The 15376-nt window shown below is 42.4% G+C and overlaps 1 protein-coding gene across 2 annotated transcripts in view; it reads right to left on the minus strand.

Moving 5' to 3' along the window:
- Nucleotides 1-263: 263 nt before the first annotated feature.
- NCMAP (non-compact myelin associated protein) overlaps nt 264-15376 on the minus strand; it is a 134769-nt gene continuing 119656 nt past the window's right edge. For both annotated transcript variants that reach the window (XM_077296131.1, XM_077296130.1), the window contains exons 2-4: nt 13815-13904; nt 11208-11292; nt 264-917 (exon numbers count right to left, since the gene is read on the minus strand). In XM_077296131.1, the coding sequence (XP_077152246.1) occupies nt 776-917; nt 11208-11292; nt 13815-13899 (312 nt within the window). In that variant the 5' untranslated portion in view covers nt 13900-13904 and the 3' untranslated portion in view covers nt 264-775. The remainder of the gene's footprint in view (nt 918-11207; nt 11293-13814; nt 13905-15376) is intronic.

Raw genomic sequence — 15376 nt, forward strand, 5'->3', positions numbered from 1 at the left:
AAAATAGTCATAAGTGCTGTCAAATAAAATCAGGCCTTTTTTTGTAAACTATTATTGTTAAATATAGGACACCAGAGGAATTTTAAATCTGGGATTAAATTACTGCTATTACATACAATGAAAAAGTTCAGCAGATCATTTATGCAGTGATATTGGAGATTACCCAACATGCCCAATAACCTTGACTGATATACATATACATTATCACTTAGTGATCCATGGCTAGCCTTACTTCTCTGTACTAGACATGCATTGCACAATCGTACTTCATCATAGATTTATTTTCTGCTCAGGACAGTGATTTTAATGAATAGAAATTGGCAAAAAAGTATTCTGTGACATATATGAAAACATAGAGAAAGTCCAACAATCTACATACAACATTCTTTCATATATAAATATAAATATGTATATATAAAAGCCTTCAGAATGTCAGTCATGCTTCCAGAAATGTACCCCAAGCGTCCTGTCCAATGTCCACTCATTGGGTTAGAATCAGGATAGACTGAAGATGAAAGAGACATTGTGATGTAGTGGGGGCTTTCCCTTGCTGTAGGATTCCAATACAATGGCTTTTTTCTTTTCTCAACTGGAGGGTATGAGTTTATTCTATCCAGGATAAGCTTCTGAATGTTGGGATGTTTAGTCTTGGAAGCAAAGACCTATTATCACATTCTGAATCTCAGTGTTTCAGCGAAAATCTAAATGCTTTGTCCTAAACTAATTTTAATTGTAAATCAGACTCAACTTCGTTTTCCGTGAGCACATACTCTCTTCATCGGTTTTCGAGGTGGATGTCGGGTGGAACAGACGATACAGATGTTGGCTGGCTGATGGAACTGTGGTGGGCTCTCGTGCTTGGTGTGTTTGTGGTTTTGGTGCTCTTCAATCCCAGCTCTCTCTCTGTTCGTGTACGCCTATAAGTATAGACAGAAGAAATAAATATTCACCAATATGTAAAAACTATATAGTATATATTAAATTCCTCATCAGAAACATTACTTATTAGTGTTGAGCATTCCGATACTGCAAGTATCGGGTATCGGCCGATACTTGCTGTATCGGAATTCCGATACCGAGATCCGATATTTTTGTGATATCGGGTATCGGTATCGAAACAACATTAATGTAAAAATGTGTAAAAGAGAGAATTAAAATAAAAAATATTGCTATACTCACCTCTCCGACGCAGCCTGCACCTTACCGAGGGAAGCGGCAGCGTTCTTTGCTTAAAATTCGCGCTTTTCTTTCCTTTACGTGAGTCCCGGCTTGTGATTGGTTGCGTGCCGCCCATGTGACCGGGACACAACCAATCACAGCAAGCCGTGACGTAATTTCAGGTCCTTCAGGATTTTAAAATTACGTTCCGGCGTTGTGATTGGTTGCGTCGCAGTCACATGGGCGACGCAACCAATCACAGCAAGCCGTGACGTAATTTCAGGTCCTTAAGGATTTTAAAATTACGTCCCGGCTTTGTGATTGGTTGCGTCGCAGTCACATGGGAGACGCAACCAATCACAAGCCGTGACGTCACGGGAGGCTGGACACGCGCGCATTTTAAAATGGGCGCGTGTCCAGCCTCCCGTGACGTCCCGGCTTGTGATTGGTTGCGCCGCAATCAACCAATCACAAGCCGGGAGGCTGGACACGCGCGCATTTTAAAATTTTAAAATGCGCGCGTGTCCAGCCTCCCGGCTTGTGATTGGTTGACCGCGGCGCAACCAATCACAAGCCGGGACGTCACGGGAGGCTGGACACGCGCCCATTTTAAAAAGCGCGCGTGTCCAGCCTCCCGTGACGTCACGGCTTGTGATTGGTTAATGGCGGCCATGTTGCCGGGACGCGGACCAATCACAGCAAGCCGTGACGTAATTTCGTCACGGCTTGCTGTGATTGGTCCGCGTCCCGGCAACATGGCCGCCCTGACCAATCACAAGCCGGGACTTCACGTAACCAAGTAAAAGCGCGAATTTTAAACAAACAACGCTGCCGGTTCCCTCGCTGAGGTCCAGGCTGCGTCGGACAGGTGAGTATAGCGATATTTTTTATTTTAATTCTTTCTTTTACACATTTATATGGATCCCAGGGCCTGAAGGAGAGTTTCCTCTCCTTCAGACCCTGGGAACCATCAGGAATACCGTCCGATACTTGAGTCCCATTGACTTGTATTGGTATCGGGTATCGGTATCGGATTGGATCCGATACTTTGCCGGTATCGGCCGATACTTTCCGATACCGATACTTTCAAGTATCGGACGGTATCGCTCAACACTACTTATAACTTAACCCCTTCCCGACATTTGACGTACTATCCCGTCGAGGTGGGGTGGGCCCGTATGACCGCCGACGGGATAGTACGTCATAGCCGATCGGCCGCGCTCACGGGGGGAGCGCGGCCGATCGCGGCCGGGTGTCGGCTGCATATCGCAGCTGACATCCGGCACTATGTGCCAGGAGCGGTCACGGACCGCCCCCGGCACATTAACCCCCGGCACACCGCGATCAAACATGATCGCGATGTGCCGGCGATGCAGGGAAGCATCGCGCAGGGAGAGGGCTCCCTGCGGGCTTCCCTGAGCCCCCCGCAGCAACGCGATGTGATCGCGTTGCTGCGAGGGTCTTACCTCCCTCCCTGCCTGCTCCAGACCCGGATCCAAGATGGCCGCGGATCCGGGTCCTGCAGGGAGGGAGGTGGCTTCACAGACGCCTGCTCAGAGCAGGCACTGTGAAGCAGCCTGCACTTCTCTCAGATCGGTGATCTGTCAGAGTGCTATGCAAACTGGCAGATCACCGATCTGTATTGTCCCCCCCTGGGGCAAAGTAAAAAAGTAAAAAAAAAAATTTCCAAATGTGTAAAAAAAAATAAAAAAAAATATTCCAAAATAATGAAAAAAAAAAAAAAAATATTATTCCCATAAATACATTTCTTTATCTAAATTAAAAAAAAAAACAATAAAAGTACACATATTTAGTATCGCCACGTCCGTAACGACCCAACCTATAAAACTGCCCCACTAGTTAACCCCTTCAGTAAACACCGTAAGAAAAAAAAAAAAAAAACGAGGCAAAAAACAACGCTTTATTACCATACCGCCGAACAAAAAGTGGAATAACACGCGATCAAAAAGACTGATATAAATATCCATGGTACCGCTGAAAACGTCATCTTGTCCCGCAAAAAACAAGCCGCCATACAGCATCATCAGCAAAAAAATAAAAAAGTTATAGTCCTGAGAATAAAGCGATACCAAAATAATTATTTTTTCTATAAAATAGTTTTTATCGTATAAAAGCGCCAAAACATAAAAAAATGATATAAATGAGATATCGCTGTAATCATACTGACCCGACGAATAAAACTGCTTTATCAATTTTACCAAACCCGGAACGGTATAAACGCCTCTCCCAAAAGAAATTCATGAATAGCAGGTTTTTGGTCATTCTGCCTCACAAAAATCGGAATAAAAAGCGATCAAAAACGGTCACGTGTCCGAAAATGTTACCAATAAAAACGTCAACTCGTCCCGCAAAAAACAAGACCTCACATGACTCTGTGGAGCAAATGTGGAAAAATTATAGGTCTCAAAATGTGGAGACGCAAAAACTTTTTTGCTATAAAAAGCGTCGCTGGTTTCACACTTGCGTTTTTGTCTGCAGCGTTTTTTGCACAAAAAAAGCATGCGTTTTTTCCCTATATTTAACATTGAAAACGCATGCGGTTTTTTTGTACGCGTTTGGTCGCGTTTTCAAACGCATGCGGGTTTTTTCTGCATGCGTTCATTTTCAGAAATACAACCTGCAGTATTTTCTTGCGTTTTTAAGCACATGCGTTTGTTTGCGTTAAAAACGCATGCATTTTTATCGAAAAAAACAGAAAACACACTGAAAAGCCACCCACCACCATCAAGGTGATAAAGGGATCCAAACCCTAACCCTAACTCTACCCCTAACCTCACCCCTAACCGTTTAATGAACATTTTCTGACAGTCATAGTGCCACGTATTTCAGTGCCACGTATTTCAGTGCCACGTATTTCAGTGCCATGTATTTCAGTGCCACGTATCACGTATTTCAGTGCCACGTGTTTCAGTGCCACGTATTTCAGTGCCACGTATCACGTATTTCAGTGCCACATATTTTAGTACCACGTATTTCAGTTGCACGTATTTCAGTGCCACGTATTTCAGTGCCACGTATTTCAGTGCCACGTATCACGTATTTCAGTGCCACGTGTTTCAGTGCCACGTATTTCAGTGCCACGTATCACATATTTCAGTGCCACGTATTTCAGTGCCACGTATTTCAGTGCCACGTATTTCAGTGCCACGTATTTCAGTGCCACGTATTTAAGTGCCACATATCACATATTTCAGTGCCACTTATTTCAGTGCCACGTATTTCAGTGCCACGTATTTCAGTGCCACGTATTTCAGTGCCACGTGTTTCAGTGCCACGTATCACGTATTTCAGTGCCACGTATTTCAGTGCCACGTATTTCAGTGCCACGTATTTCAGTGCCACGTATTTCAGTGCCACGTATTTAAGTGCCACATATCACATATTTCAGTGCCACTTATTTAAGTGCCACGTATTTCAGTGCCACGTATTTCAGTGCCACGTATTTCAGTGCCACGTATTTCAGTGCCACGTATTTCAGTGCCACGTATTTAAGTGCCACATATCACATATTTCAGTGCCACTTATTTAAATGCCACGTATTTCAGTGCCACGTATTTCAGTGCCACGTATTTCAGTGCCACGTATTTAAGTGCCACGTATCACGTATTTCAGTGCCACGTATTTCAGTGCCACGTATTTCAGTGCCACGTATTTCAGTGCCACGTATTTAAGTGCCACGTATCACGTATTTCAGTGCCACGTATTTCAGTGCCACGTATTTCAGTGCCACGTATTTCAGTGCCACGTATTTCAGTCACGTTTAGGGTTAGGGTTAGGGGTAGGGTTAGGGTTAGGGCTAGGGTTGGAGGTAAAGTTAGGGTTGGGGCTAAAGTTAGGGTTGGGGCTAAAGTTAGGGTTAGGGTTTGGATTACATTTACGTTTGGATTAGGGTTGGGATTAGAATTATGGGTGTGTCAGGGTTAGAGGAGTGGTTAGGGTTACCGTTGGGATTAGGGTTAGGGGTGTGTTTGGGTTAGGGTTTCAGGTAGAATTGGGGGGTTTCCACTGTCCAGGCACATCAGGGGCTCTCCAAGCGCGACATGGCGTCCAATCTCAATTCCAGCCAATTCTGCGTTGAAAAAGTAAAACAGTGCTCCTTCCCTTCCGAGCTCTCCCGTGCGCCCAAAAAGGGGTTTACCCCAACATATGTGTTATCAGCGTACTCGGGACAAATTGAACAACAACTTCTGGGGTCCAAGTTCTCTTGTTATCCTTAGGAAAATAAAAATTTGGGGGGCTAAAAATCATTTTTGTGGGAAAAAAAGATGTTTTATTTTCACGGCTCTGCATTATAAACTGTAGTGAAACACTTGGGGGTTCAAAGTTCTCACAACACATCTAGATAAGTTCCTTGGGAGGTCTAGTTTCCAATATGGGGTCACTTGTGGGGGGTTTGTACTGTTTGGGTACATCAGGGGCTCTGCAAATGCAACGTGACGCCTGCAGACCAATCCATTTAAGGCTGCATTCCAAATGGCGCTCCTTCCCTTCCGAGCTCTGTCATGCGCCCAAACAGTGGTTCCCCCCGACATATGGGGTATCAGCGTACTCAGGACAAATTGGACAACAACTTTTGGGGTCTAATTTATCCTGTTACCCTTGTGAAAATACAAAACTGGGGGCTAAAAAATCATTTTTGTGAAAAAAAAAAAGGAATTTTTATTTTCACGGCTTTGCGCTATAAACTTTAGTGAAACACTTGGGGGTTCAAAGTTCTCAAAACACATCTAGATAAGTTCCTTGGGAGGTCTAGTTTCCAATATGGGGTCACTTGTGGGGGGTTTGTGCTGTTTGGGTACATCAGGGGCTCTGCAAATGCAACGTGACGGCTGCTGACCAATCCATTTAAGTCTGCATTCCAAATGGCGCTCCTTCCCTTCCGAGCTCTGTCATGCGCCCAAACAGTGGTTCCCCCCCACATATGGGGTATCAGCATACTCAGGACAAATTGGAAAACAAATTTTGGGGTCCAATTTATTCTGTTACCCTTGTAAAAATACAAAGCTGGGGGCTAAAAAATCATTTTTGAGAAAAAAAAAAAAATTATTTTCACGGCTCTGCGTTATAATCTGTAGTGAAACACTTGGGGGTTCAAAGCTCTCAAAACACATCTAGATAAGTTCCTTAGGGGGTCTACTTTCCAAAATGGTGTCACTTGTAGGGAGTTTCAATGTTTAGGCACATCAGGGGCTCTCCAAACGCAACATGGCGTCCCATCTCAATTCCAGTCAATTTTGCATTGAAAAGTCAAATGGCGCTCCTTCCCTTCCAAGCTCTGCCATGCGCCCAAACAATGGTTTACACCCACATATGGGGTATCAGCGTACTCAGGACAAATTGCACAACATTTTTTGGGGTCCAATTTCTTCTCTTACCCTTGGGAAAATAAAAAATTGGGGGCAAAAAGATCATTTTTGTGAAAAAATATGATTTTTTATTTTTACGGCTCTGCATTATAAACTTCTGTGAAGCACTTGGTGGGTCAAAGTGCTCACCACACATCTAGATAAGTTCCTTAGGGGGTCTACTTTCCAAAATGGTGTCACTTGTAGGGAGTTTCAATGTTTAGGCACATCAGGGGCTCTCCAAACGCAACATGGCGTCCCATCTCAATTCCAGTCAATTTTGCATTGAAAAGTCAAATGGCGCTCCTTCCCTTCCAAGCTCTGCCATGCGCCCAAACAATGGTTTACACCCACATATGGGGTATCAGCGTACTCAGGACAAATTGCACAACATTTTTTGGGGTCCAATTTCTTCTCTTACCCTTGGGAAAATAAAAAATTGGGGGCAAAAAGATCATTTTTGTGAAAAAATATGATTTTTTATTTTTACGGCTCTGCATTATAAACTTCTGTGAAGCACTTGGTGGGTCAAAGTGCTCACCACACATCTAGATAAGTTCCTTAGGGGGTCTACTTTCCAAAATGGTGTCACTTGTAGGGAGTTTCAATGTTTAGGCACATCAGGGGCTCTCCAAACGCAACATGGCGTCCCATCTCAATTCCAGTCAATTTTGCATTGAAAAGTCAATTGGCGCTCCTTCCCTTCCAAGCTCTGCCATGCGCCCAAACAATGGTTTACACCCACATATGGGGTATCAGCGTACTCAGGACAAATTGCACAACATTTTTTGGGGTCCAATTTCTTCTCTTACCCTTGGGAAAATAAAAAATTGGGGGCGAAAAGATCATTTTTGTGAAAAAATATGATTTTTTATTTTTACGGCTCTGCATTATAAACTTCTGTGAAGCACTTGGTGGGTCAAAGTGCTCACCACACATCTAGATAAGTTCCTTAGGGGGTCTACTTTCCAAAATGGTGTCACTTGTAGGGAGTTTCAATGTTTAGGCACATCAGGGGCTCTCCAAACGCAACATGGCGTCCCATCTCAATTCCAGTCAATTTTGCATTGAAAAGTCAAATGGCGCTCCTTCCCTTCCAAGCTCTGCCATGCGCCCAAACAATGGTTTACACCCACATATGGGGTATCAGCGTACTCAGGACAAATTGCACAACATTTTTTGGGGTCCAATTTCTTCTCTTACCCTTGGGAAAATAAAAAATTGGGGGCGAAAAGATCATTTTTGTGAAAAAATATGATTTTTTATTTTTACGGCTCTGCATTATAAACTTCTGTGAAGCACTTGGTGGGTCAAAGTGCTCACCACACATCTAGATAAGTTCCTTAGGGGGTCTACTTTCCAAAATGGTGTCACTTGTAGGGAGTTTCAATGTTTAGGCACATCAGGGGCTCTCCAAACGCAACATGGCGTCCCATCTCAATTCCAGTCAATTTTGCATTGAAAAGTCAAATGGCGCTCCTTCCCTTCCAAGCTCTGCCATGCGCCTAAACAATGGTTTACACCCACATATGGGGTATCATCGTACTCAGGACAAATTGTACAACAACTTTGGGGGTCCATTTTCTCCTGTTACCCTTGGTAAAATAAAACAAATTGGAGCTGAAATAAATTTTGTGTGAAAAAAAGTTAAATGTTCATTTTTATTTAAACATTCCAAAAATTCCTGTGAAACACCTGAAGGGTTAATAAACTTCTTGAATGTGGTTTTGAGCACCTTGAGGGGTGCAGTTTTTAGAATGGTGTCACACTTGAGTATTTTCTATCATATAGACCCCTCAAAATGACTTCAAATGAGATGTGGTCCCTAAAAAAAAATGGTGTTGTAAAAATGAGAAATTGCTGGTCAACTTTTAACCCTTATAACTCCGTCACAAAAAAAAAATTTTGGTTCCAAAATTGTACTGATGTAAAGTAGACATGTGGGAAATGTTACTTATTAAGTATTTTGCGTGACATATGTCTGTGATTTAAGGGCACAAAAATTCAAAGTTGGAAAATTGCAAAATTTTCAAAATTTTCGCCAAATTTCCATTTTTTTCACAAATAAACGCAAGTTATATCGAATAAATTTTACCTTTAACATGAAGTACAATATGTCACGAGAAAACAATGTCAGAATCGCCAAGATCCGTCAAAGCGTTCCAGAGTTATAGCCTCATAAAGGGACAGTGGTCAGAATTGTAAAAATTGGCCCGGTCATTAACGTGCAAACCACCCTTGGGGGTGAAGGGGTTAAGCTGGCCATACACAATAGACGGCTGTCGTCCAATCAACATTCCAATACACAGGAGCACTCCTGTGTTCTCTATGAGAAAGCCGCCAATGACAAGTCATCAGGCAGCTTATCTCAGGGAGAACAATGCGATCGGCAGTCCGAAATTAGAGATGCATGATTGACATCTCTCCCCACCATTTGTTGGCTGGCCCCCCCACACACATAAGACAATCAACCAACCCTGTCGATATCGGTGGATTCAGTTGACTTGGGGGCCCTTAAGGTAGAAGGTCCTCTTTTTCTCTGAAGAGGCAATTTGCATGTTAAGTGTATTAATTTAAAAGCTGTAACATGATGACGTAGGATGCGTCATCCACACAAAGCAGGGAAGATCTTTTTTGGGATCTGCATAGTGTGAATTGGGGACTTTTTTTTACAACATTCTAGTATGCTGTCAAAGAGGCCTTAATGGTGATGTCCGTACTTTATATGGGAAAAATCTGTAAACAGGTTCCTTTTAAAGAAGCACTTCCAATACTTTTTTATTCCCTAAACCTAAATTTAAATGTACAGTGGGTACAGAAAGTATTCAGACCCCTTTAAATTTGTCACACTTTGTTTCATTGCAGCCATTTGGTAAATTCAAAAAAGTTCATTTTTTCACATTAATGTACACTTTGCACCCCATCTTGACTGAAAAAAAAAACAGAAATGTAGAAATTTTTGCAAATTTAATAAGTACTCAGACCTTTTGCTCAGACACTCATATTTTAGTCACATGCTGTCCATTTCCTTGTGATCCCGATATCTGGTTCTATTCCTTCATTGGAGTCCACCTATGTTTAATTAAACTGATAGGACTTGATTTGGAAAGGCACACACCTGTCTATATAACACCTCACAGCTCACAGTGCATGTCAGACCAAATGAGAATCATGAGGTCAAAGGAACCAAGGCCAAGGAGCTCAGAGACAGAATTGTGGCAAGGCACAGATCTGGCCAAGATTGCAACAAATTTCTGCAGTACTCAAGGTTCCTAAGAGCACAGTGGGCTCCATAATTCTTAAATGGAAGAAGTTTGGGACCACCAGAAGTCTTCCTCGACCTGGCCGTCCAGCCAAACTGAGCAATCGTGGGAGAAGAGCCTTGGTGAGAGAGGTAAAGAAGAACTCCAAGATCACTGTGGCTGAATTCCAGAGATTTGGTAGGGAGATGGGAGAAATTTACTCAAAGTAAACTATCCCTGCAGCCCTCCACCAATCAGGCCTTTATGGCAGAGTGGCACGATGGAAACCTCCCCACAGTGCAAGACATATGACTTCCCGCATAGACTTTGCTAGAAAACACATGAAGGACTCCCAGAATAAGAGAAATAAGATTTTCTGGTCTGATGAGACGAAGATAGACCTTTTTGGTGATAATTCTAAGCGGTATGTGTGGAGTAAATCAGGCACTGCTCATCACCTGCCCAATATAATCCCAACAGTGAACATGGTGGTGGCAGCATCATGTTATGGGGGTGTTTTTCAGCTGCAGAGACACGACAACTTGTAGCCATTGAAGGAAACATGAATGTGGCCAAGTACAGAGATATCCTGGATGAGTACCTCTTCCAGAGTGCTCTGGACCTCAGACTTGGCCGAAGGTTCACCTTCCATCAAGACAATGACCCTAAGCACACAGCTAAAATAACAAAGGAGTGGCTTCAGAAAAACTCTGTGACCATTCTTGACTGGCCCAGCCAGAGCCTTGACCTAAACCCAATTGAGCCTCTCTGGAGAGACCTGAAAATGGCTGTCCACCAACGTTCAATATCCAACCTGACGAACCTGGAGAGGATCTGCAAGGAAGAATGGCAGAGGATTCCAAAATCCAGGTGTGAAAAACTTGTTGCATCATTCCCAAGCTGTACCTAGCTCAAAAGGGTGCTTCTACTCAACATTGAGCAATGGATCTGAATACTTATGACCATGTGATATTTCAGTTTTTCTTTTTTAATAAATTTGTAAAAATTACTACATTTCTGTTTTTTTTCCAGTCAAGATGGGATGCAGAGTGTACATTAATGAGAAAAAAATGAACTTTTTTGAATTTACCAAATGGCTGCAATGAAACAAAGAGTGAAAAATGTAAAGGGGTCTGAATACTTTCCGTACCCACTGTATATGTCATGTTCTGTAAGTGCAATAACATACTTACCAGCCACCATCTTTCCCGGTTTCCAGCACTGCTCTGGTCTTCTTCTCACTCAGGTGGCTCTGTCTGATTCGGCAAGTTGCAATTTAACTCACGTAAGTCACAGAGGTTCAGAGCAGTGCATGTAAACAGGGAAATGAGGCGATCAGTAAGTATTTCATTGCAATTGCACTACATTACATACACATTGGGGAAGAAAACTATTCTGTGGAGTGATTCTTTAACTCGTCTCTAATTTAAATAATATTTACCTATTATACATCTTGAGGCTAATAAGAACCAGCGAAAATATTATAATTACACCAACCACAATAGCAGCAACAATTGCACCAGCACCTGTAGAAGAAATAACAAAAACACCAATGATTTAGGTTATATTGACAACATTTCCACTGCGGACCTCTTGCAGCGGATATGCTACATTGAAATCCGATATCGCTACTACTATAGGCTAGAACCATTAGGGCTAGGGCCATCTCAACAATTACTATATAAGTCAACAGTAATCTGTAAAGCTGTAAGCATCTGTAAAGCGCTGTGGAATACAAGGGCGCAATGTAAGAGAGCAAAATAAACAGTAGAAAGTTGGAATAGTTTATCACTTACAAAAACTTCTGGAGTCATACTCTACCATTTGATAAATTAGTATCTTAGGTTTTGGCTCTCTTTGACTGCCTTGATTAAATAATATGAAATAATAATTATTGTATATGCTGTTACCCTCTGACACTTGAATTCCTCCAGTTTATACACCTTTGATATTTTGTAATAGTATTTTATATCATTACTAAAACATATGTTGCATCATTACATTTAGTAGCATATGACTCCAGTAGTTTTTGTGGGTGATATAATAAAATCTGCTATTGTTGAAAAAATAGTTAGGTTAAAATGTACATTTTAGCTTTTGCACTGCGCTGTAGATGTTCTATGTATACTACCATACTGACAAAATCTGCCCTTGGTTTGGGTTGTACTGCCAATGTCCTTGTGTTGTTACCACACGATTTTGAATTCCTGTATTGTAATTTCTCAGGTTTGAGTAGTTTTGGTGTGATACATTGCAAAATGCATTGTAATTATGCATTGTAGTTATGCGTCAACACCCATTGTGTTGTGCAGTTCAGGTATAGACAGAGGTGTAACTTAAAGCTCATTGGTCCCTATAGACAATGTATGCCAAACATTTAGTGCTATCTCCCTCAGGCACCAAGGACTTGGTGAGACTTAAAGCTGCAGTGTTTAAGAAGTGGGCAGAGGATGGTATAGTCCACACTTCCTCTGTGAAGGCAGGGACAACACTGGTTGAGAATTTCTCTACTTGGGTGGAGGAGTATCCACACAAGGTAGAGTCTTTTTCAAGCCAAGTTTAGTTTGTCGCTTTGGGCCAAGTACCTGAACTTAACATAGCTTTAGAAGTATAAACTGTCCCAGTCCATTCATACTCTCTCTTTTGACTGTAGGCCACACTGAGCCGCCGTCATTGAACTTGCAGTCGTATGGTCCAGTCACCTCAGCATTGATCTCCCTCTTATTCTCACCAAGATAGTGGTGGTCTTGGAGTCTGGTGGTTCTCACTCGCATCGGCTCTCTTGTGTCACAGACAGACAGTCTATATCAACAACCTTCTGTTCTCAGCGCCCCCTCACTTTGCATCATCCCTGTCAGGTTCTCACTTCTGTATTGTGGCTCTAATCACACTATTCAAGTGGTCAAAGGTTGCCCTTTCCCACCTTCTCATTCAAGGGCAGAACACCTTGAAGATATGAGGGTGGACCTCACTCATCCGAGTTGTGGGACAGTCTGTAAGCTCTAAATGAATAGCAGTAGTGGTTTGCATATTGTCTTCCCCTTACATGTATCTTATCTTATAGATTGTAAGCTTGGGAGCAGGGCCCTCACTCCTTTTGGTATCTGAGTTGTGTGTTATTCTGTAATGTCTTTTATTGTCTGTACAAGTCTCCTGTAAATTGTAAAGTGCTGCGGAATATGTTGGTGCTATGGAAATAGAAATTATTATTATTATTATTATGCAAATATCACATAATCTCTGCTTGTCTCTTGTCCCTTAGGTCTCATAGTGTGACCTTGGAAACTTCCCTTTTTTAAGAGGGTTGCACATGATGGACCTCCCTTTTAGGACTCATGTACAGGAGATGTCTATGAAACTTGGTCCAAGCACAGACTGCAATACACGGACAGTCTGCAGGAATCCTGACCTAAACTTAAATCTCATATATGCCAATTTGGCTGTTGAGATCGGGTGGGGAGACCTGCAGACAGTCTGTGCACTGTGGTCTGTGCTTGGATCGAGTTTCATTGATGTCTGCATGAGCCCTAACAGCCCTTGCGGAATTTGAAATCCACAGCATGTACATTTCTGTTGTTGATTTCTACCACAAACTTCACGTCTTTCAATGCCGATTGAATTTGTGAATTCCAGCCACAAATCCACAGCAAAGTTTATATTTTATACATATGGATTCAGAGGCGGATTTTCAGCAAATTTATCCAACTTTGAGTGGGCATACCCTTCTAGCTAGATTTTTTGTTTTATATAAAGTAGAGCTATATACACATTTAATAATAATCATAACTACTCGTTACATTATGGAAAAAAGAAATGCACCTAGGACTTTACAAATTCCAATTGATGTGTTTCTTATGTTGTACATGTATACATCATGGAGGCAGAAGGTGTATTATATGTATTTGTATACAGTATTATTACTTGCTGTCCCCTGAAATGTATTACAATGTGTTTATGAGCTTTCGTACATCACTTTGATTGTAAAATGTAATATATTAAATAATAACCTATGAAGCATTCCAAACTGGAAAGTAATAATTCTACTTACTCTGATAAAGAATCTGTTCCTGTGACTTTGCAGTCGTATTTACTGGAGATAGCGTTGTGTTCATTAATTGAGGTGTTGTTGCCATGACAACTATAGAAAAAAGAAGTTCAGATAACAGTGAAATACTGTATTTGTTGTAGACAATGGCACATAACCAGCATGCACTTTATGGGAATGAGATTTCAGGGATGATTTATTTATACCATATATTTATTCCTCTAAAATTTGTCAAGCCACACAATATTGCTGGGCTTTGCCACAGCTAGTACCTATTGTCGACTCAGCTCTCCTGCTTCCAGGTCTGCCAGCTCAGCCCAGCTGTTCCAATGTGTTTTTACACGCTTGACTCTGCTACTTCAGGGTGCATGTCTGCCAACTCAGCACTGCTGTTCCTGGGTGGTGTCAACAGCTCGGTTCTGACTACTTCAATGTGTTACCTGCACACTCGGCTCTGCACCAAGTGACTGTTCGCATATCTAGCTCTTCAAGTCCAGTTCTGCTGTTCCATGGGTTGTCTGGCTGATCCAACTCTGCTGCATCAATGCCTCTAGTCCATGCTGCTCACCCTCACATACAGTTTAGGGAATCAACCTCACCAAGTGAGCCCTTAGCAATTTCAGATTAGCAGCTGTGAAGCAATTGACCTCCATATATCTATAAATAATTGTTTACCAAGTTTTATGTGAGAGAACTTGACTGAGGGGCATAAGATTTGTGATGTAAACACCTGACCCAATCAAACACCTTAGGCTACTTTCACACTAGCGTCGTTTGCAAAACGTTGCAATGCATCGTTCAGGAGAAAAAACCATAGACTTACATTACCGATGCATTGCGACGTATGCCCATATGACGCAACTGTCGTGCGACAGTTGCGTCGTGTTTTGGCGGACCGTCGGCACAAAAAAACGTTACATGTAACGTTTTTTTGTGCGTCGAGTCCGCCATTTTCAGCTGCACATGCGCAGCCAAAACTCCGCCCCCTCCTCCCCGGACCTTACAATGGGGCAGAGGAAGCGTTGTAAGACTGCTTCCGCTGCCAACGTCGGGCATTTCTTTCACAGCATGCGTCAGTACGTCGGCCCGACGCACTGCGACGGGCCCGTACCGACGCTAGTGTGAAAGCAGCCTTATTGATGAATTGGCACTCAGGCTATGAGACAGCTTGCAGCTCTGTGGACACAATCCTAACCAACCAAGTTCCCAACTTCAAAAAGGTAGGCTAGTTGCAACATATACTATGTCAGTATACTCACACCAACTCTGTATAGCCAATATTGGCATGACACCAAGCATTAGCCACTTGGATTATGTGAACCTTGCCCTCAGTCCAAAGCCTCAAAGGAATTAACTGGCATTATTTGCAATCAATGGCATAGCTCACCAAAATATAGTTAGGAGACAATACTTAAAGGGGATATCCGGCACTTTAAAGAAAAAAAAAGGCACGTAATTGCTAATAGAGGCAACTACCTGTCTGTTATACCCATCGCCGGTCACTGACCGCTCCTGCCCGAGATTCAGCTACTCCTGGTCAACAGAGCAGTTGTTTGTCTTCCTGT

Source organism: Ranitomeya variabilis, chromosome 3, assembly GCF_051348905.1.
Source record: "Ranitomeya variabilis isolate aRanVar5 chromosome 3, aRanVar5.hap1, whole genome shotgun sequence".
Lineage (NCBI taxonomy): Eukaryota > Metazoa > Chordata > Amphibia > Anura > Dendrobatidae > Ranitomeya > Ranitomeya variabilis.